At 55.2% G+C, this 20,397-nt stretch overlaps 1 protein-coding gene across 1 annotated transcript; it reads right to left on the reverse strand.

Moving 5' to 3' along the window:
- Window positions 1–36: 36 nt before the first annotated feature.
- MAP1A (microtubule associated protein 1A) lies at window positions 37–19,049 on the reverse strand (the record flags this gene model as incomplete). Its single annotated transcript, XM_079700954.1, has 7 exons — window positions 37–192; window positions 529–749; window positions 905–9,140; window positions 9,366–9,506; window positions 9,785–9,867; window positions 17,750–17,851; window positions 18,812–19,049. 7 exons carry the CDS (start codon window positions 19,047–19,049, stop codon window positions 37–39), a joined length of 9,177 nt encoding a protein of 3,058 aa, XP_079557080.1.
- Between the last annotated feature and the right edge of the window lie 1,348 nt (window positions 19,050–20,397).

The following is a 20,397-nucleotide window of genomic DNA, read 5'->3' on the forward strand; positions in this document are numbered from 1 at the left end:
TGGGAGCAGGTCCTTGGGGAAGGGAGAGTGGTTCTTTCAGAACTCAATCTTGCAGGCTGGGAAGGACTCATCCTGCATGACCACGGTGCTGCTGCTCGCCAGGACCAGAACGTTCAGTTGTTGCTGCTGCTCATGAGTCTGCTGGTACCACTCACGAGTCACCTCCGTGTCGTGAGTAGGGATCAGAGTTACCTAGGTGGGAGACAAGACATGCCTGAGGTGAGGATGTGAAGTCGGGGGATGGGGCACCTGATGGTCCAGGAGGTAGTCCCACTCCCGTAGAAGGAGCTCAGTCCTTTTATTTTATTATGTTTTATTTACTTTTTTGGCCGCGCTGCGTGACATGCAGGATGTCAGTTCCCCGACCAGGGATCAAATCTGTGCCCCCTGCAGTGTAAGCACAGAATCTTAACCACTGGACCGCCAGGGAAGTGCCCCTCAGTCCTTTTATAAATAGAGACTGTGTTCCACTGCTGCCTCTGAGTAAAGTTTGACCAGGCTACCTCCTTGGTGCTTCTTGCCACTCACCTGAAGATTCTCCCCCCACTGGGCCTTGCCCTCCAGCAGGGCGTCCAGCACAGCCCGGCTCGGCTCGCCATTGGCAGGGTCATTCCCACTGACCACATAGTAGGATGCGCGCACTCGTCGGAAGAAGTCAAGGTCAGCAGTCTTGCCACTGCAATGATTCGGGATATAGGCGAGATCCACATATACAGGGGGGCCAGAGCTGCCCTTGGAACCCAAGGCCGCTGTAGAGACAACACAGGACTCATTGTAGAGGGAAAGTAGAACTCTTTTGGCAACCTTCTTCTTCCCTCCCACCCTCCCTCTCTTCCACTGGAGCCCTTGACCAGCCACACCCAGCCCCAAACCACAATCTCTCCACTTTCCATGTTATACTTACTTGGTCCTGCCTTGAGTCCATTGACCAGGCCTTTAGACATGGGGCTGTGTCCATCCTTTTCCTCTGCTGGGGTGACCTGGCTTGGAGTGCTACGCGGTCGGGGTGGCACCCGGGATGCTCGATCTGCAGTCCCTTTACCAGGGGTGGGTGAGCGTTTTCCCCGAAGATCCAGACGCTGGGCAGGAGACGCTGGCTTGGCCCTGCCTGTGGCCCTGCGGCCGACTCTCCCGTGTGTCTTCTCCTTCTCCCGTAGCCTCTCTACCCTTCCAGACTCTGAGCTGAGCCCCTCGGGGTCAGCCATGCACACGTCAGGGCGGGGAGGGGATGGGCGAGGGTCTGGCTGGGGGATAGGGGGTGGGTCATGGCCAGGCCTGGGATGGTGAGTCCCACTAAACCCACCAGCTTTGTCCACAGGCAGGAAGTCCCCATCTTCATCTGAGTCGAGGGCTGCCTCAGCCGTGATGGATGGACACTCCTCAGTTTCTGGTGGCACGTCAGAATCTGACTGCGAGGAGCCCGAGTCGCTGACTGACGTCGGGGGTGTCTCATCTGCCACGGGGCAGGGGCCCCCTGTGGCCCCGCCCACCCGCCGCCGCCCCCCTCTCCCTACCAGCCGAGCTTCCTCAGTTACGAGGTCACTGTCATCCGTGGATTGAGGCAGAGGTGGGTTCAGGAAGGATGGAGAGAGTTCCCCACGATGGGGCCGGGGCTCAGCAGCACATCCCTGGGGCCCCGTCTCCACCTCAGGGGAGACACTTCTAGGTTGGTCTCCAGAGGCCCCCCCAGGGCACAGTGGCTGCTCAGGGGAGAGCAGTGTGTCAGGCCTGGAGCTCCTCTCGGCTCCCTCAGGCCAGGCCCCACGTTCCCAGGCGGGGCAGGCCTCAGCCTTTCCTTTCTCAGCCTCAGCTGGGGCAGGGCCTGGGGGCTTGGGGCTGGTTTCAGTTGGGCCATTGGTGGCACGACCCGTGGAGGGGCCCTGTAAGGGGCTTGGCTTCTTGGTGGCTGCCCCTGAGCATTCCAGGCGGCAGGGCAGGGTGCCCTCATCCATGTCTCCAGGCAGGCTTGGAGCCAGAGCTGGGGCCAAGTCCAGTGAAGCGGGAGGTGCTGGGCTCAGAGAAGTGAGGTCCCAGAGGCCGTGGGCAGCTGGTTCCATTCCTGGGACCAGCTCTACAGAGCCTTGTTCTGCAGCCTCCAGGCCGGGAGGGAAGCGCTCAGCCACACTCGAAATCACAGGTGTGGTGGCCTCAGAAGAGGAGCCTTCAGATAGGGCTGGTGAGGCAGGTCGCGGCAGACTGGAGAGAGGGGCCCCAGGAGAGCTGGGTGATGGGAGCTGGGGCAGTGAAGAGTCCAGGCTGGGGGCCTTGGTTACTTCTAGGTACTCATCATGCCGGGCTCTGGTGGGGGGCCCTGGAGCCAGAGCCAAAGCTCGGTCACCAGAGAAGGCAAGGGACCCACAGGGTGCTGAGCGGGGTTCTGCTGGAGAGGGCAGCTGTGGAGGAGCTGGCTGCAATGAGGAGAAGCCAAAGGCTGATGCAGGGAAGTCCAGGCTGGGTCGGGCAGGACCCAGGTGTGAGTCTGAGGAAGGGCTGGTATGTGCCTCACTTTCAGGCCACGGGGTGGAGGGGCCTGCAGGCATGGGTTGCGGGGGACTTGGGGACTGGGCCTCTTTCTCAGGCTGCTCCCGAGCCCCCTTCTCCAGCTCCAAGTCACTCGTGCTGTCATCCCAGTGACCACGGCCTGGTTCCTTGGGGGATGGGGTTCTCCTATCTGGGCTACGGCTCAGGATGTTACCATTAAGTGGGGGGCTTGGGCCTTTGCTCTGGGGGATAGGAGCACGGGGGGGTATTGCAGGTGGGGTGAGGCTGGGATCCACGCTTGGCTCTGGCTCAGGCTCCTGCTTGGGAGGTATGGTGGGTCCCGCCAGAGCTGCATAGCTGAAGGTTGGAGTGTCGAATTGGAGGCGATGGGGTGAGACAGGAGACGAAAGCTCCTTCTCTGCAGATGTGCTTCGGCCAGCAGCCTCCTCCTTGGTTGAGATGTGTGGGGGCCAATCCCCAGCTGCACCAAGTGGAGGCTCTCTAGTGGGGCATGCAGGGCCCAGCCCAGTGAGCATCATCTGCTCATAGATGTCTGCATACTGGAAGCTTCGCTCATCAGGATAGGGTGTGGGCTCTCTCTGCTCTGGCTCGGTCTGCTCGGGCTCTTTAGAGGCATGGCTCTCGCTGGCTTCTGGGACCTTTGACCCGCGGGGGCTGCTGTCAGGAACCCCCACCCCACCTTCTTCTTCCCTTTCCCCTTCAGCCTTGCGGTAGTCCTTCCCCAGGGGGGAGTACGGCCCGCCTTCCAACTCAGCTGCCCCCTCCTGCACTGCAGCCACCACACTGTCATACTCGGCTGTGTCCCAAGAGAAGGGCGCAGGAGTGAGTGGCTGTGGGGCAGGTGTTGGGGGAGCTGGAGCTGGGGAGAGGGGTGCAGGGGGCAGGGGTCTGTCCTTGGGCACCCATGGTGGGATGTCAGCCAGCCATGAGGGGGTGGTGGGCTCATTCCTCATGGGTGGCATGGGCTTAGGATCTGGGATAGGGCTCTCTTGTCGTGTGGCCAGCGGAACCCTCTGTCCAACCATCTCAGGTGGGGAGGCCGGAGGAGAGATGATCTCAAAAGGGGAGCGAGTCAGCTTGTCCTCTTCCTCTGGTGGCAGCCCAACTGGTGACTCAGCAAGCCAGCACTCCACCTCCAGCTCCTTCTGTGGTGAGGGCTCCTGGAAGCCCTTAAAGTCTGAGGCCCAGGGACTCTTGGGTGTATGCTCCAAGGGGGGCACTTCCTGCTCATCATCCGGCCCCTCATCGAGGAAAGTGCTCTCCCGCTCTTCTGTGAACCGTGGCCGGGCCCCCGGGCCACCCAGCTCATGAGGGAACCAGACCTTCCGCTCACAGCTCAGCTCCCTCCAGTATGTGTCCTGTTCCAGGACTGCATCCTCTCTGCCCCTCCAGTACCTGTCCTCCTGCTCAGGAGATGTGTCCTCCCATGTCCGGGCAGGCTCCTTCTGTTCTCCAGCTGGCTCTCCTCTGGCTGGAGATGCTTCTCGCCACTCCTGGACCACGTCCTGCTCCTTCCAGTACTTCTCGTCCTGCTCCCGGGCCTCGTACTCCTGCACTGGGCTCTCTTCCAGCCCCAGAGCTTTGGTCTTCTCCAGCAGAGCTTCTTCCTTCTGTCCCACAGCCTTGACTTTTTCTGGAGATTTTTCCTCTAGGATCTTCTCCTTTAGTGTCATGGTTTCATCCTCCTGCACAGGACTCTCCTGCTCCTGAGTTTTGTCCTTCTCTTCCAGAATCTTGTCTTTTTGTTCAACAGCCTTAATGTTTTGTTCCAGAGCTTCACCCTTCTGTTCTAGGGCCAAGTATTTTTGTTCTAAAGCCTGGTCCTCCTTTTCCAAGGCCTTGTCCTTCTGTTCCGGGGCCTTGTCCTGCTCAGGGGCTTCATCTTTCAGTTCTAAGGCCTTGCCCTTCAGTTCAGAGACCTTGTCCTCTGGAACCTTGTCTTTATGTTCAGAGTCTCTGACTTTTTGTTCTAAGATTTCATCTTTCTCTCCTGGGACCTTGTCCTCCTGTTCCAAGGTCTTGTCTTTTGGTTCTAAGTCTCTGTCTTTAGGTTCTTTTGGTTCTAAGTCTCTGTCTTTAGGTTCTTTTGGTTCTAAGTCTCTGTCTTTAGGTTCTTTTGGTTCTACGTCTCTGTCTTTAGGTTCTTTTGGTTCTAAGTCTCTGTCTTTAGGTTCTAAGTCTTTGTCTTTTCCTTCCAGGGCCTTGTCCTTTTGTTCCAGGGCTGTGTCCCTATGTTCTAAGTCTCTGCCTTTTTGTTCCAAAGCCTTATCCTGCTGTTCCACAGCCTTGTCCTTTTCTTCCAGAACCTCATCTTTCCGATAGATGGCTGTATCCTTCTGCTCTGTGACAGTATCCTTCTGCTCCAGACTTTTGTCCTTTTGCTGTAGGACTTCATCCTTTGGCTCAGGTCCCTTCTCCTTCTGCTCTGGGGGTCTGTCTTTCAACTCTGGAACTTTACCTTCCCACTCCATGGCAATATCCTCCATGGCAGGGCTTGGCAAGGACTCAGGACTCTTGGTGAGGGAGCTATCAGGTGTCAGAATGTGTTCACCAGGGCTTGTGATCATTCCAGGTGAGTGCTTCCCATCTCCCAACAGTGTAGAGTGAGAGAAGTAGCTGGCAGGTAATTTTCCGTCAGGGCTCTCATCTGTGATGTCTGCCTGTGCAGCGTATCCACTGGTCCCATCTGTGGGAGGTGACACTGTGGCTGCACGGGCTTCTGGAATAGACACAGGGGCTAGGTGGTGAGAGGTGTCCTCAGTCTGCATCAGAGGCCCTTTTTCTTCCTTTCCAAGGGTTAGTTCCCCAAACTGGAGGGTGCCAAGGCTTTCTGGAGACAGCTGCTTAGAAGAGATATCCAGAGAGGTCTCCTTGCTGGGACTCTCTTCTGAGAGAGAAAGCGACCGGGTGTCTTCTGGAGATACCTGTGGCCAAAGGTCTTTGTGTAGGTGCTGCTCTGTCAGGCCACAGGGAGACCTAGGGATGGCTTCTTGGTTGGCAGTGTCTGGGGAGACCACGCTGAGGACAGAGGGCGACTCCACCTCCTCAGGGGAGAGGCCTCGGTCAGGAAACCGGAGCACCTCATCTTTCTGAGGTTCACCAGGTTCTTGGTGTGATGTTCTCAAATCTCTGGGAAGGACTTCTGTTTCCAGAATCGGCCCTGTGGGCTCTCCCGCCTCCACAGTCTCAAAGACTATTGCTTTGTCCTCTTCTGGCAGCAGTTGGACGGTACGGCCTGCATGTCCTCCAACAATGCTGATGGGTGCTTCCTGGGCCTGGGGGCTCCTGGGAGGAGGCAGCTGTCCCTCCTCCTCTGGTGTGCCCTCTTCAGGCCCTGGCTTGACTGTCCCTTCTGCAGCATCTTCCTTGCCCACACCTGGTGTACGCTTAGTATCTCCCCAGGAGTCTGCTTCCTGAAAGTCTTGGGGCTCAGACTTTTCTTCCACTGGGGACTGATGAAAGGGCGTGTGGGTGGCACTGGGTGGGCCAGATGGTGGGGGAGAGGCCATCTTCACTGTGCTGTCATCTGGGCTGAGGCAGCGCTCCTCCGCTTCTCCAACGGCTGGTTCCCCTGGATGTAGGGTGTGCCCAGGGGCAGCAAACATCAGGGGTTCATACTGACCGTGAAGTTTCTCGGACACCTGTACATTTGCGGCCTCCTCCTCTTCCTCTTCCTCTTTCTCTTCCACGGCTCTCTCTCCAGACAAGCCTCTCCGTACAATCTCTCCTCTCTTCTCTGACTCCCCAGTCATGGAGAACTCCTCACAGGGTGGTGATTTGAAACCTTTGTCTTCTTCCAGTGAGGAGGTGGGTGAGATGGTACCAGCTGATGGCACATAGTCCAGGCCCTGAGTGGCTTCTGTGTGGGAGGAGGGGATGCTTGTGACCGTGTCAAGCAGCAGGGAGCTCTTGCCTGTCTCCTCTGTCTGGGGAGCTGTGAGTGAAGCCATGGACTGGTCCTCAGCCACAGATGTGGCAAAGGAAGAAAGCTTGTCACACTCAGTGATTGAGGTGGCCGAGGACACATGCTCCTCTTCAGCCAGAGGGGCGGCCACCATGTTGGGGGGGTAGGTGAGTTCCGACTCTGGCGCTCCATAGCCTTTGCTGGGGGTGGTGGGAACAGCATTGTCTGCAGGCTGGCTAGCCTCAAAGGGGCCAGGACCTTCAGGCCCAGGGAGGTCATAGGTACCTGTAGGAAATCTAGGTGGAGCTGCGCGCTCCTCCGGCTCATCGTGGATCTCCTCATCTGAGATAGTCTGCTCGGTCTCCGAGTAGCCAGGGATTGTCTCGTCCTGGATGTAAGAGACGTGCTCAGTGGCTCCTGCAGGGGTGGCCAGGCTACTTAGGAATGACGAGGTCTCCTTCTCAGGGGCCTTGCCTTGGAGTCCTAGTTCCTGGCCCCCGAGAGCCTCCCTGCCCCTTGGCGTTACCTGCAAGGCTTCTTGCATATGTTTTTGGTAAAACCCCTCAGCCTTTGTCTCTTCCTCTTCCTCCTCGTCTGAAGGGTGCAGCTCTTCCATTTCCTCTAACTCGGCCTTCTCTATCACATCCTCCTTTACCTCAGGTTCACTTTCCTCTCTGGCTTCTGTTCTGTCGGGGAGCCCCTCTGATTCCTTTGCCTTCTTTTCCTCCCAGGGGGCTCTCTCTTTCTCTGTTTCAGCCCCAGAGTCTGGCCCTCTGTCCTTGCTGCCTTGTTCCTCTGGGATGTCTGGGACAGCCTCTTTCTCCTTTATCACAGGCTCTTCTGGTTCCAGCCCTGGGACGGAGGGTGGTGCCCCCGGGGCTGCTGTGCTTGGGAGTCCCTCCTCTGCAGTGTCTGGGGGGAGTGGTTTCTCTCCTAGTCCTGTGTCCCTTTGTTCAGCCAGCAACCCTGTCTCCTCACGCTTCAACTCCTCGAAGTCCTGTGTGAGATCCTCTGGTGAAGACAAGGCCAGCTCTCTTGTTGGGAATGGTGCAGTCCCCTTTTGGGCTGGGGGTGTCCGGGGCTCAGAGGACACCTCCTTCTCCCCACGGGCAGCCCGGCTCTTCTCCATCTTGACTCTGCCGGGGGCCTTGGCTTTGTAGAGGGTCTTACGTACCTCAGGGGTAAAGGGCTTCAGGTCTGGCTTGGAAATCTTTTTGATCTCAGGTTTGATATCTTTCCTCTTCTCCTCCTTCTTGGCATCCTTCTTTTCCTCCTTCCTTCCTTCATCCTTCTTGAGCTCCTTCCTCTCCTTCTTGATCTCTTTCTTCTCTTTGTCTTTTTTCTCTTCCAGCTTTGATATCTTTTCTTTCAGGTGCTTCTTCCCCACCTTGTCTTTGATCAGCTTTCGCTTCTCGGCCTTCAGTGCCTCACTCGACTCTGTCCTCACCCTCTCAGGCTTGGCAGGCTTCTCTGGGGGCTTCTCAGATGACTCCTTTACCTTCTTCTCTGTCTTGGCTAACTCCTTGGCCAGTTCTGAGCGGGCCTCCTTGGCTCCCTCTTCGGCCACCTCCTCCCGTTTGGCCAGCTTGCCCACTGCTGTCTTGGTTGTGGCCTTGAGGCTCTCCTTGCTATCAGCCCGCTGTTTGATTTTGCTGGGTTTGAGGTTGGCAGGCACAGCCCCAGTGGCCAGCTCCTTCTGCGTGGCCACGGGGTAGCGCAGGAAGTCCAGGTGTCGAAGCTTTTCCAGGCCCTCCAAGATCTTGTTCTGGGGAGCATTCCCTGGAAAAAGCACGCGCACAATCTTCTCAGTGGGGTTGGCTGGTAGCCAGACCACCAGAGCAGTGATGGAGGTCAGGTAGGGCACCGAGATCTCAGCCTCCTTCCCATTAGCCAGCACAATGCCTGTCTTAGCTTTACTGTTGCCTGCCCACTTTTGCATGAGGAACTGCATCTCCTTGCTATCCTTGACAGGGTTGAGGACGTACATGTCCAGGCGACCCACACCCATCTTGTGGAAGAGGGTCAGTGGCTCGATGGTGTTGCTGACCACACGGTAGAGCGGCTCGGCCTGGATGCCTAGGCGGTTTAAGTGCTGCAGAGTGAGGCAGGCCTCCTCAATGCTGCGCTTGGCCTTCCGCGAGGCATCAGGCAGCCGCAGCTTATCGGGCACGTTGAAGAAGACGACTCCAAGCTCGGGGGAGATGAGGTTCTTCACCCAGTCACTGTAGCTGCTAGAGCCCTGGGACTGCTCCTCCTCCAGTTCTGCCACTTTGCGCTGCAGGAGTCCGTTGATGCCTGGCAGGTTGTCTGCCCCGATGTGTGTGAGCAGCACGGAGTCAATGCGGTCCAGGTGCCGCACCAGCTTCCAGAAGCAGGACTTGCGATCAGAGCCACCATCCACCAGGATGTTGAAACCATTAACGGCAAAGAGGGCAGAGTCCCCGCGGCCGCCAGGGAAGATGTAGCAGCATGGCTTGGAGAGCTTGAGGAAGCCCCCTGAGGTGGGGGGCTCCAGCAGGTCAAAGGGGGATGGCACATCCACGGTCTCAGAGACATACTCGGAGAACTCAGCCACACCATCCATGGTGGGCAGCATGGGCTCAGGGTTTAGCCGGAGGTGCAGGGTCTCTTGGGAACTGGATAGTCCCAGGTGGCTCCAATCACCCTCCCCTAAGCAGGACACAGTGAGGAAAGCCTGGATCCCAGGGTCTCTATTGCTGAGCAACTGGGCAATCTAGACGAAGGGGAGATAGAAGGCTGATCAGGTCATTGGGGTTATCGCAACCCAACTCAGACTCAATCTGCTAATCTCCATCTCTCCCTGAGGTGATCTCCTACCATTCTGCCAGCATCCCTGGTGGTCAAGGAATGTGGGATTTTCCCTTCCTTGGATCCCTCCCCGCAGCTCTAGTCCTACCCCGTGTTCTGTTCCTCCTAGACACTCAGACATAGAACTTACCTCTGGGTTGTGAAGGACCTGGGCAAAGTTTTGATAGGAGTAGGTGCCACTCTGTAGGATGAGGTCTCCCCCAGGCTCTAAACTTTGCCCACTCAAGATCAGTAGTTTGTGAGCTGATGGGCTGCTAAGGAAGTGGTGAACCTAGAGTGGAAGGAGAGGATTGGTCACAGAGAGAGGAAGCCCAGGGAAGGGCACAGAATGTTCCTGGTCCCCCTCAGTTCTGCAAGGACACGCTCCCCACTGGTAGCCCCACAGCACCTCCAGGATGGGGCTGGGATTGTGAGGCAGCTTAGATGGCAGAGAGAGGATGGCTCAAAGCCAGGTCTGGGAATTCCTGGCCTTACAGCAGTAGCACTGGCAAGGGTGGGTTACGGCACTTTTGGCAGGCCCTCGTGGCAAAGCACAGGCCCTGGCCTTACCTCGGAGCTGATGCTGTCGGCACTGGGGTTTACCAGGACGATGGTCTCTAGGATCTCACTCTGGTGGCAGAGGGTCCTCTGGCCTGAGGGAGAGATGCAGGAATTTGTACTGAAGGAAGTGGGTATAGACTAAAATGGAGAGGCATTGTGTAGGGCAGGAGAGGAAGGAATGCGCTGTCAGAAAATGGGGCTTAGGGGAAAGAGAAGCCTGCTTATCCTGAGATCCTGCCACTCTGGCTACTGCTGAGCAAGGTCTAGGGACTGGCTCCTGCAGCCCTTCCCTTTCAGGGTTTCCTCCTCCCCTCTCCCGCAATGGCTGTCTTCTCCCTCCCTTCATCTGCCACCCCCTCTGCCTGGAAGTCCCGCCTCAGGCTGCCCTGGAGACAAGAACCTTTTGTCCCTGTCTGTCCCTCTCAGAGCACTAAGCTCCTGGTGCTGCCTGGGGATGGGGTGGGGGCTCAGCTGAAGGGAGGGCCTCTCGGAGGATGATCCTCACTCGGCTCTGTCCTCACTAGCTTGCCTCTGCCCTGGGCTTTCTTGCCAGAGTGCCTGGAAATAAGGAGACGGGCGCTTCTGTGCAGTGAGTACAGACTCCTCACCCTCCTTTCAAACCCCCATCCAAGGCCAGAAGTCCCATTCCAAAAGACTCAGAGAAATCTACGCTATCTAAACCCTTGGGCGTTGGTTACAATGCAGAGGAGAAATAGGACCTCTTGTTCTGTGCTCTGGTTCCTCAGAGGCCGAGCCTGCACTCACAAACATGCACACAATCATACTGTTTCCACCACCAAAGGTTTCACAGCTCCCCCTCCCACCTCACCTTCATGTCCCCAGGCTCCAGAAAGACCTGGTTCACTCCCCACAACCCATCCCTTTCAAACAGTTTCTCCTCTCATCCTTGCACCTCTCCTGTGGGCCTTCTGTCATGGAGAGGGGAGTCTGGGATTCACAAACAAGAAACAGATAAGGCAGGAGAGGTTCAGAGTGTTCCCCAGGCTATGGAGGAACATAATACACCGTCAAATCCCCTCTCTCTACTTCCCTTATCCAGGCTCACATGAAACACCAAGCAATGCAGCAAAGAAAAAAAGTGCCAGGTTAGACAGGAGATCCTGAAGAAGGACGCTGCCATCCCGTTCCTGCCCTTACCAACTGCAGCACACAGTGGAGTTACCTTACAAACATGGAGTTGAACAGATGGTCTGGGGAGTGGGCTGTGTGGAGGATATTGGTGGGAGGACACATAACCTGTCCCCCAGACCCTCTTCTGTGACCCAGCGCTCTCTCCTCTTTCTGGGGCTCAGACAAGAGGACCCTGGGGCCAGGGCCTTTGTTAAGTGGAAGAGCGATGGTGCCAGGATCGGGCCGATCTGGCAGCACTGGGCTGCAGTTGCAGCTGCGGGGGGGAAATGAACTAGGGATGGTGTCAGAAGACCAAGCCCCGCACAGGGTAGGTGGGGCCCATGAGGAGTTCAAGCGTTCTCTTCTATTAACTTGGGAGTTGAGGGACACTTTGAGGTCAGTTCAGAGGATGAGAAGCACCTCAGAGACACGCACGGGCAGGGCTTGGGCAGGTGATGGATGAGGGATACACCATGGTTCGGGGAGCAGCCGGCCCTAGGCTAGCTCTAAGCAGTTTAGCTTAGAAGGGCAGTTCCTCTCCCCCCACACCCACCCACCACACACACCGCGAACACACAAGGTCACACATTTGAACTAGGACGGCCAGAAAGAGAAAGATCTGGGGTACGGATGGATTTGCTTTCTATCTACTACCTGCCTTCCCCAGTCTACTACCATTCCCTGCAGTCCCCTAGACTGGCTTATAACCACTAGACTTCTCCGATCCCAGTACTCGCCTTGGCGCAAGACCCTACCCCTCACCCATGTGCTCTCCGGTTGTGACTGGCAATTACATGGTTTATACCTTGTGCTCCTCCTTTTCAGGCCTGGGGGAAAGCCCTGTTTCTCTCTTCTACACCCCGCCCACCCGCCCCAACCCGCAATCCCACTGAAGGCAATTGACTTGTCTTCCCTCCTTCTTCGGAGAGGACGCCTGGTGCGGCAGGGGCCCGTCCCTTTGCCAGAGATGGAGCTGGGGGGTGGGCTGCGGGTGCTGAGGCTGAGCGGGCGGGGAGGGCAGGTGTCTCCGCAGGGAGGCGGCCGTGGAGGGGGGGCGCCCGGGCAGCTGCAGTCTGCCGCAGTGTGTGAGCGAGTGTGAGTGTGCGCGCTGAGCTCAGGCTCCAGCTCCGCCCCCACCCCCCCCCCCCCACCAGCATGACAAGTCATTTTCTTGGCTGCCTCTACACGGGGGGCGGGGAGGGGGGGACGCAGAGAGGGAGAAGGAACTGGCTTCTCTGTTCAGAGCCCCCATCTTGGGAAGGGAAGCAGAGATGAGGTGGCGGGGGCCGTGACTGGGAACCTGTGGGGTTGACAGGACGGGGAATGCGGGGCAGCTGCTGGGGAGGGAGTGCTCTCAATCTCCGGAGCGGCCTCTCCATCCCCGGAGGGAGCCAGAAAGGGGGGCTCGCGGCCCAAGTTTCAAGCTCTTCGCAGCGAACGGGTGTGGGGAGTACGCTGCAAATAGGTTGGTCTGTGAGGAGGCGCATGCCACGTCTTAATGACCCTTTCCTTCCTTCTTTTCCATAGTGTCCCCACGTTCCCATACTTGGCAAAAACTCGCAGTCCCGTTCACCCCCCAGCATAGGAGCAGCTGAGCAATCTAGCAGCTGACACCCAGAGACCCTCCCATCAGGTGCCTTCCCATAACATCCGCCCTTCCCTCAGATGCTTCTGCCCCTACCAAAGACAGAGTCCCCAAACGCCACCAGAGCCCCAGGCCTCGGGGCAGAGCCAGTGACACCACCCTCTGCGGCTGCCCCTAGGCGGCTGGCTCCCAGCTCAGCTCAGCCCAGCTCAGCCCGCGAGGTGGCCTGTCACGGTCTCGGCCCCATTGGCCTCCGCCTGGTTCTGGGTCCAGGCTGGCCCCACAGCCAGTTCATCTCCTCTCTCTGTTCCCCCACCCTGCCCACCCCCGCTGGGCTAGTTCCCGACACACCAGATGAGGTATCAACTCCCTTGCCATTACACGCATCCCACCTCCCTATCACAGCATCCCCCGTGCCCCATGCCAAGCCCTTTGGTTCGGTTCGGTTCTTACCCCGGGGTGTGGGAGAGAGACCCTCATCGAGGCTGTGGCTCCGGCCTCAGCCGGCAGCTTCGGGGAAGAGTCTGCGGCACTAGGGGTGGGAGTGGCGGGGGGGGGCGCTTGATGGTGAGGGCGGCGCCAGGGCGGGGAAGAGGGGCTGGTCCATGACGAGGCACTGGAGACTTAACTGTTTCTTTGCCTTCACAATGTCAGTGATCTGGTGCTTCTGCTTGGCTGGGAGCTGAGGAGTTGTCTAGCAGCTCAGAGCCAGGGTGGTCTGCAATGGCCCACAGGGCCCTTCTCCCCCAACCCCGCTTAGTTAAGAAATATTCTTTTAGCATCAGCCAAAAGACCAAAGCCCTGTGCTACACACTGGGGGGACGTAGGAGGTATGGGCTGCTTTGGGCCCTCCCCCTTCTCTCCGGAACCATCTGCCGCCTCTCCCCTCAGACTCAGGGAGTGACCTTCAATCCCTGGAGGAGCAGGAGACAAAGAGGCTGGGGGCCTGAAAGCATGGGGTAGGAGTGAGGGGGGACTACTTGAGAAGCCTGGGGACAACTGAAGGGAGGAAGTTGCGCTGAGCTCTGCTGGCTTCTGAGCCACAGCTGTAGAAATGGGGTGGGAGTGCAGAAATAAGTCTCATTTTAGGTTGGAGGGTAGTTTGAAATTCTGGAGTGGACACATGGTCCTTAGTTCATCTCTAGCCCATCGGGGGTGGGGCACAGGGGCCCTAAGACCGCATACAATTCTGTGCCGATGCAGCACAGCACAGCAACCACACAGGCACTGATACTTGGTATTCTTGGTCATTGGGTATGAAGAGGCGTTTTCTGAAGATTCAGCGCACTTTCTGCCTTTCAGTGAAATAGTTAAAGGGATGAAGGAAGATCACCAGGGCCCCAAGCGTACAAGATTTTCTTACTCTAGGCCAATTATTAAATGTCACAGAAAGTACTCTTTGGACTAAAAAGATCTTGTAATGACTTTGTAGGGTGTTGGGTCCCTGTCCTCCTTGTCTCTGCACTTTGCTATTTCTCTTTGATGTCTCCATTTTATAGGATCTTAATCCTTCTAATATTGGCCCTGTTTCCCTTAGTCTCTACCCCTGTCTCAGATTTGGTGGCACGTGCTCTAGGACTCAAAGAGAGGACCTGGAGAGCTCCAGCACTCTTCCCTTCCATCATCCCTCCCCAGTCCTGGCCGATTCCTATTGCCTTCCTCACAATGACATCCACCCACTCTTAGCCCAGCACCAGCCCCACCCTTGCCCCTGGCTGCCAAGAGCAGCTTTTGAAGGTCAGAGAAGCCAAAATAGTCTCTGCTCTCAGCATCCCCATCCCCCCTAAACTGCCACCAGAGGAGAGGAGGAGCTGAGTCACTAGTGCAAGGGGGGGAGGGGGACTCCAGAGGAGGAGGAATCCTTGCAGAGATCCGGGGATGCAAAGCAGCAACATGGCAACAGCCCCACTTGGATAGAGGAGGCCAGCTACAGAGATACACAACACAAACCAGGCTGAGTTCCGAACATCACAAAGGGGAAACACCTCCTTTCTGCAACTTCATAGTTCTTATTTCCTCCCACCTCAAACCTTCCATCTCCTCCCTGCTTTCTGGAGCTTTCTGGAGTGTGCAAAGGGGGAAACTTGAGTAGACATGTAGCTTGAGAACAAAATAACATTTCTCAGCCCAACGCAGAGCCCACCCTTATTCTCAGCTGTTACCCCCAAGGGCCACACCCTGGGCAAGGTTCCAACTCACAGTGGAGTTTTCCTTCAGCCCTCACCCTCTGAACAGCCACCCACCACAACCACACCTCCACCCGCTGTGTTCCTTGGCTCTGCTGCAATGAAATGGTGAGATGCCAAAGATGAGAGGGAGGCCTGAGCTCGGACACAAAGTGAGATCGCAAGTCCTGGATTTGAGACCCCTCTCTACCATTTTACTAATCATGCTTTTCAACAAGCCACTTAAGCCCTCTGAAAGCTTGCTTCCTGAATTATAAAATGAGTGTAATATTAGTACCATCCTCCAATAATGCTATGAGGAGTGAATGACATGAAAGATGAAAAAGTCCTTCATTCCTAGAATCCTAAAAACCTGCAATGCACAAATACCACTGGAAGTCTGTCTCCCTTTTGTGGAAGATTTATGAGAGGTCACCTAGGTGACCAGGGAAATCCTAAACCAGAATCTCAACTCTAGAGTAACTTAGCTCCCAGGTAAACCCAGGTGCCTGGGAGGTGCCTGCAGGAAGGGACTTAAAATACTCTTCATGTCCCTCCTTTCCCATTTCTGACAGCAATGCAAAACCCAGTTCTAGGGGCCAATGAGCTGTTGTATTAATTCAGAATAGTCTTCATGTTTGCAGAAGTAAAGGAACTAACAGTTCCTGAGTGAGTGCATCAGTGGTGATGCAGAGTCAGACAGAAGGCTTCCAAACTGGTCCTTCAGCCTGTGTTTTTTTAGTCCTAGAATATCCATCATGAATTATAAATTATGAAGCCGTCTCCCTTTCTTATATGTGCCCAATAGTAGAAGTAGTATTAGAGTGTTATTTAAGCTCAGTTTCCCACCGTTCTAATTGTTTCTGGGTTTGTTTTAAAATGCTTAGAAGCTCCAGATTTTTTTGCAGGAGTTAGAAAGGAAGGCTCCAAGTCACCACTGGAGACGAAAGTGGTGCAAATTCACCTCGGAAAGCCTTTACCACATTTGACCACTAGAAGGAGCTGGGCCACTGACGCTCCATCAAAGGGTCCCCTCCTATTCTGTGTGCGTGTGTGCGTGCGTGCGTGCGTGTGTGTAGGGGGTAGTGTCAGGAATGATTACACTCTCCCTATCATAGCAAGATAAATTTTTGTCCTCCTTTTCAATATTTTGGCCAAGGGCTTGAGGAGAGGTGAGAGGGATGGTGGCCCAGCCTACGGGGTGGGCAGAAAGGATTAAATCATAAGGTACTAGCATATTCCATTGAGCCCATCCCAGCAGCCTGGTTCCCTCTGCCTCCCCACTAATGGAGGCTGAAGGGAGGGGAAGTGTCTGCAGCTGCTCTGGGCTGTTGTTTGTGGGGACAGCTGAAAGAGGAGCCAGCAGGGGTGGGGCTGTGGCTGTCTTGGGCCTTGTGGGGTTTTCCAGGAAATTCTCCACTATTCTCCAGGGACATGCACAGGCCACCATGAAAATGTCCAAACCTAAAAAAACTCAAAAGTAAGCCCTGATCTTGGGTATAATGGCCGTAAGCCCCTTGAGGACACCATGGTAGAACTCTTTGCTTGAAAAGATCTAGTAGGTGCTTGTATATCAGTGCTTGTTTCTGAGAGGTCCCTGAGAGTAACTATGCATCTCCCTGTAAGTGTTTTCCTAAGCATCCCCAAATCTTAATCTGAAGAATGGCTAGGTGTTTTGGTTTAAGTTCTGTTCATTCTTACATCATTCCAGAAGGCATCCTACTCTTACATCCGTGTCCAAAAGGACAAGGTTGGAGAATTCAGTGTGAATTAATAACATCAGCAGACACTCCCCAAACTTCAGTTCAGTCATTAATTTCATGCTGCCTTCCCTTTATCCAGCCTGGCACCAAAGCTCCTAGGATTAATAAAGTGGTAAAACTGTTGATTTTAAAATTATTAGAGCTAATGGAGGAAGCCATGAATTGAGTAATACTAAACAGAAGGCAGTCTCAAAACAGTGACTGGTTCCCTTCATAGGAAGCCAGTCACATCAAGAACATGCCAGCCTCACATTTAAAAAATGCTGCACATATTCCTAAGATAATGGAGCATTAGTCATATTAACCAAGTCTTCTCTCTCCAGGAGCAGCAGAGGAGTAGGTGATCACGGAAATGACCAGCCATGTGGCAGTTAGCAGGGGGAGCAGGAAAAGAAGGGAAGTGACTATCTATTATGCTGGATAATTGAGAATTATCTGTATAAGATACGAACTCGGTCATTTGATGGCAGTGACTGTCGAGTTGGGTGGATTTATATTCCGTAAAGACACTGGTGTATGAATTGGTTTGTCAACATTTACCAATAACATGAGCAGATGCCCAGCACTTTTATAATGGGGTGTAGGGCTTTCTGCAGTCTCCCCACAGATATTGTCGTGGAATAATAACTCCTAAAATATTATTTTCTCAAATTCCTGACCATTTCTCCCACACAGCAGAATGGGAAGCTGCATCCTGTGAACTTTGATCTCAGTGCCAAACCTCAAAGTATGACTAGTTCTTGCAGCAGTAAATCCAGGAAACCCTGCTTCTGCTCTGGATTTCATGGTGCTCATCAGCCTTTGGTACAAGGTTTCTGCTCTGCTCTGGACATCTGTTGACTGAGCCAAAGGAGGAGCCAGAAACCCTGAAAGCTGGAGGATAGGCTGTGCAGCCTGAGGGAAAGTCCTAAGCAAGGATCTGGGAAGGTGAGTGGGAGGTTCAAGGGTCTCTGCAAAGCGAAGCAAGGAGGCCAGGGCATACAGAAAGGGGAACAAACAAAAAAAAAAAGGAATTTTTACTTGGGAGATGACTGATCACTCAAGAGGTACCACATTCCCTTACTGCACGTCAGTGGCTGTCCATAAACCACCCTCTTCTCAAGTAGAAATTACGTTCTCCAGGCTTCCTCCACCATCATACCATCTGTCTGCGAAGTGTACTGGGTATATGGGGATAGTTAAGGAGCTTTACAACTTTCCCCTCAGGAGTCCCTCCCTCCTCCCTGACCCAAACTTCCCACAAGGCCAGTTCTGCCAGGGAGAGTGGACTTCTGCTCTTCTGTGACCAGCCCTCACCCAAAGGACTGAGACAAATGACACTGGTCCTAACCTTTGACCTCTGAGGAGAAGTGAGCTAGGTGCCGGGTAATGAAGAGTCTCAGTTGTTGGTTCAAGTCAATGGATGATAAATCAATGTTCCAGGAGAGAATCCCTGTGAGAGGAAAAGAAACAAAGAGGGACCTAGATAAGGTCAAGAGGGATTGGACTTGTGGGAGCATTTCCAAGCTCACAGAAGGGGTAAGGAGAGGGAGGGGATAAGGACGGCTGCCATGATCAGCCTCACTGATGTCTTTAAGAAATGTGGCTAGTGCCTATGTCTAGCTCCCATCCTGTGCCTTTCTTGGGCTTTGCTGAGCCAGAGGGAGAAGTGCAGAGTTTAGGCTAAATTTGGTCATTAACGAGTTTGTATGTAGGAGTTTTCTTGCGCAGTTGCCCAATTGTGATAGAAGTGACACCCAAGGGCCCATTCCCAGATACTAGGGACTGCCTTCCCCATACAGGTAAGTAGGATTCTACACTCTCCTTCTGTGGCCCCCTCCTTGCCTCCACTGCCCCGCGGCATGCTTCCACCCGCAGGTGGCTCCGCAGCACTGCGCCACAGGCAGTGGAGGACTGAGGAGCTTGTGGCCACGAAGGTCACTCTCTCAGGTTGGCCGCTGGCACTGGGATATTTGAGATTTGTCTGCGGCGTTCAAAACGCACCCTGTTCCTGTTCAGACACCCTAAAGAAGAAACTAAGGTAGGGACATGGACTCTCCAGGGGATGGTGACGACTTTCAGGACCTCTGGCCCAAGACACTGCGGGAGAGAGGGGTGTAACCAGAGGGCCCCCCACCCAGACACTGCCCAGCCCCCCACCTCCCCCACGCTCCCCCCTGCCTCAGGGAGATTGCGAACGCCATGGGTTGTGCGGGAAGGATGGAGATGTGAGATGTTGGCAGCTTGGGAGGATATGAACGCGTGACACAGAAGATGCAGGTGACAGGGTCTGATGATTCAGATTAACAGGGTGCGCAGATCTCAGGAAGTGCACGCTAGGGATGGAGGATGCACATGGCAGAGAAGCACGGGATGGAGGATGTCCCGAGCGCAGCCAGGACAGCAAGCTCACCTTGCTCAAGGTGGGCCCGAACGGCCCTCAGCTGATTCTCTGTACCGATATCACCGATCACGATGAGCAAAGAGTGTTTCCGCAGGTCCCAGTGTGCCGCCGCCACCGCGGCTCCGGCCTCGCACAGCGGCTCCGCGGGGTTCTGAGCCAGCAGAGAGCCGGGGCTTCGGAGCCCTAGCCCGGGACTTGTCTCCATGGCAACGTCGAAAGGCCGCCAGGGCCCAGCCTCGGTCTCCATGGAAACTCCGTTGGAGTGCTAGGCCGGCAGCATCCGCTGCAGGGAGAGTGCGCGCGGTTCTTAAAGGCCGGCGGCAGGAGCCGCTCATTGGCTGCTGCCTGTCAGGGGGTGGGCCGTTGGCGCCGCAGGGGCCGGGCTGGGGACGCGTGCTCCAGCTCTGCGGTTTCGCTGTGCCTGGGGGGCGGGGGCGTGGCTGTCCCCTTTCGCCCCCACTCGTTTTCCAGAGGGAGCTCCCACTCCGACTTGAGTAGGGAAGGGGGCTCTGAGGGCCGGGTGGAGGGGCGAGTCTATTGCCTCGGCGCCAGAAGAAGCTTCTAGTTAGGGTATTTCCCGGAGAAGTGCTATCTGGCAATTCCGCAGCCTCGCCCGAACTGAGGGGAGCCATCTTGGCCCTCTCTGACTCTGAGTTTGTTTGGGTGCATCGTTCTTTGTCGGTGTGTCTGTATTATCATTGTCTGCAGCTTTTTTTTTTTTTTTTTCCTTCTGTCACGGCCTGCCAGGGTCCTACATTGCATCCTCGGTGTTTCTGTCCTCATTGCCTCAGGCCCTGGGTGTGCTCTGGAAGGCTGTGCAGTATTGGAGGGACAGAATGACCTTCCGGCCCTGAGTCCCTGGTGAGTTGTTATTCCGAAGATAGTGGTTGGCTCATCGCCATCTCTGCTGAGTGCAATGAGCTCAGACTGCAGCAAGGGGGGTTTGAGTAAAACCCAGGAAAGACCTACCCAACTGCAAGTAATGTGACACAGTGAGTTGGGTAACCTTGGGTGACAATGGTATTACTCCCCCCAGGGAATTCTCAAAATAGAAGGGGCAGTGTTTGAACCAGTGAAGAGGTTGGCCCTTCCAAAATTAAAAACAAAACAAAACAAAACAAAAACCAGGGGAGGTGAAAGAGGACTGAGGAGGCTGGCACTGTTTTATGACTGACTGGAACATCCTTGTAAAAATGGTGTGGTGCTGTAAGTCTACCCTCCCCCTTTTCTCAGTGTGTCTCCACCACCTACTCTGCACTCCAGTGTCTTCTTTTACACAGAATACTGAATCATTCTGTTTGTGTATGTATCAGACAGAGCCTGTCTCTCACCCTAGGGCTCCAGCAGCACTTTTTGGGGTCCCATTTGCCTTATACTTTCCGGATGTACAGGGAAGAAAGGAGCACGGCACCTGATTCAGCAAGGCTGCATGTGAACCACTGGAGGCCTCCTCTGGAGGCCCTGAGGAGGGTTGGACAGTGTCTGCATTTTGAGTATCTCACAGCAGTCCTGGTTCCTATCATGAAACATGTATTTAGCAAAATATCCAATCCATTCTGCAATTTGGATATGGCCCTACCTGAAATGAACATAAT

The sequence above is a fragment of the Hyperoodon ampullatus genome (genome assembly GCF_949752795.1).
Source record: "Hyperoodon ampullatus genome assembly, chromosome: 3".
In the NCBI taxonomy this organism is placed as follows: Eukaryota; Metazoa; Chordata; class Mammalia; order Artiodactyla; family Ziphiidae; genus Hyperoodon; species Hyperoodon ampullatus.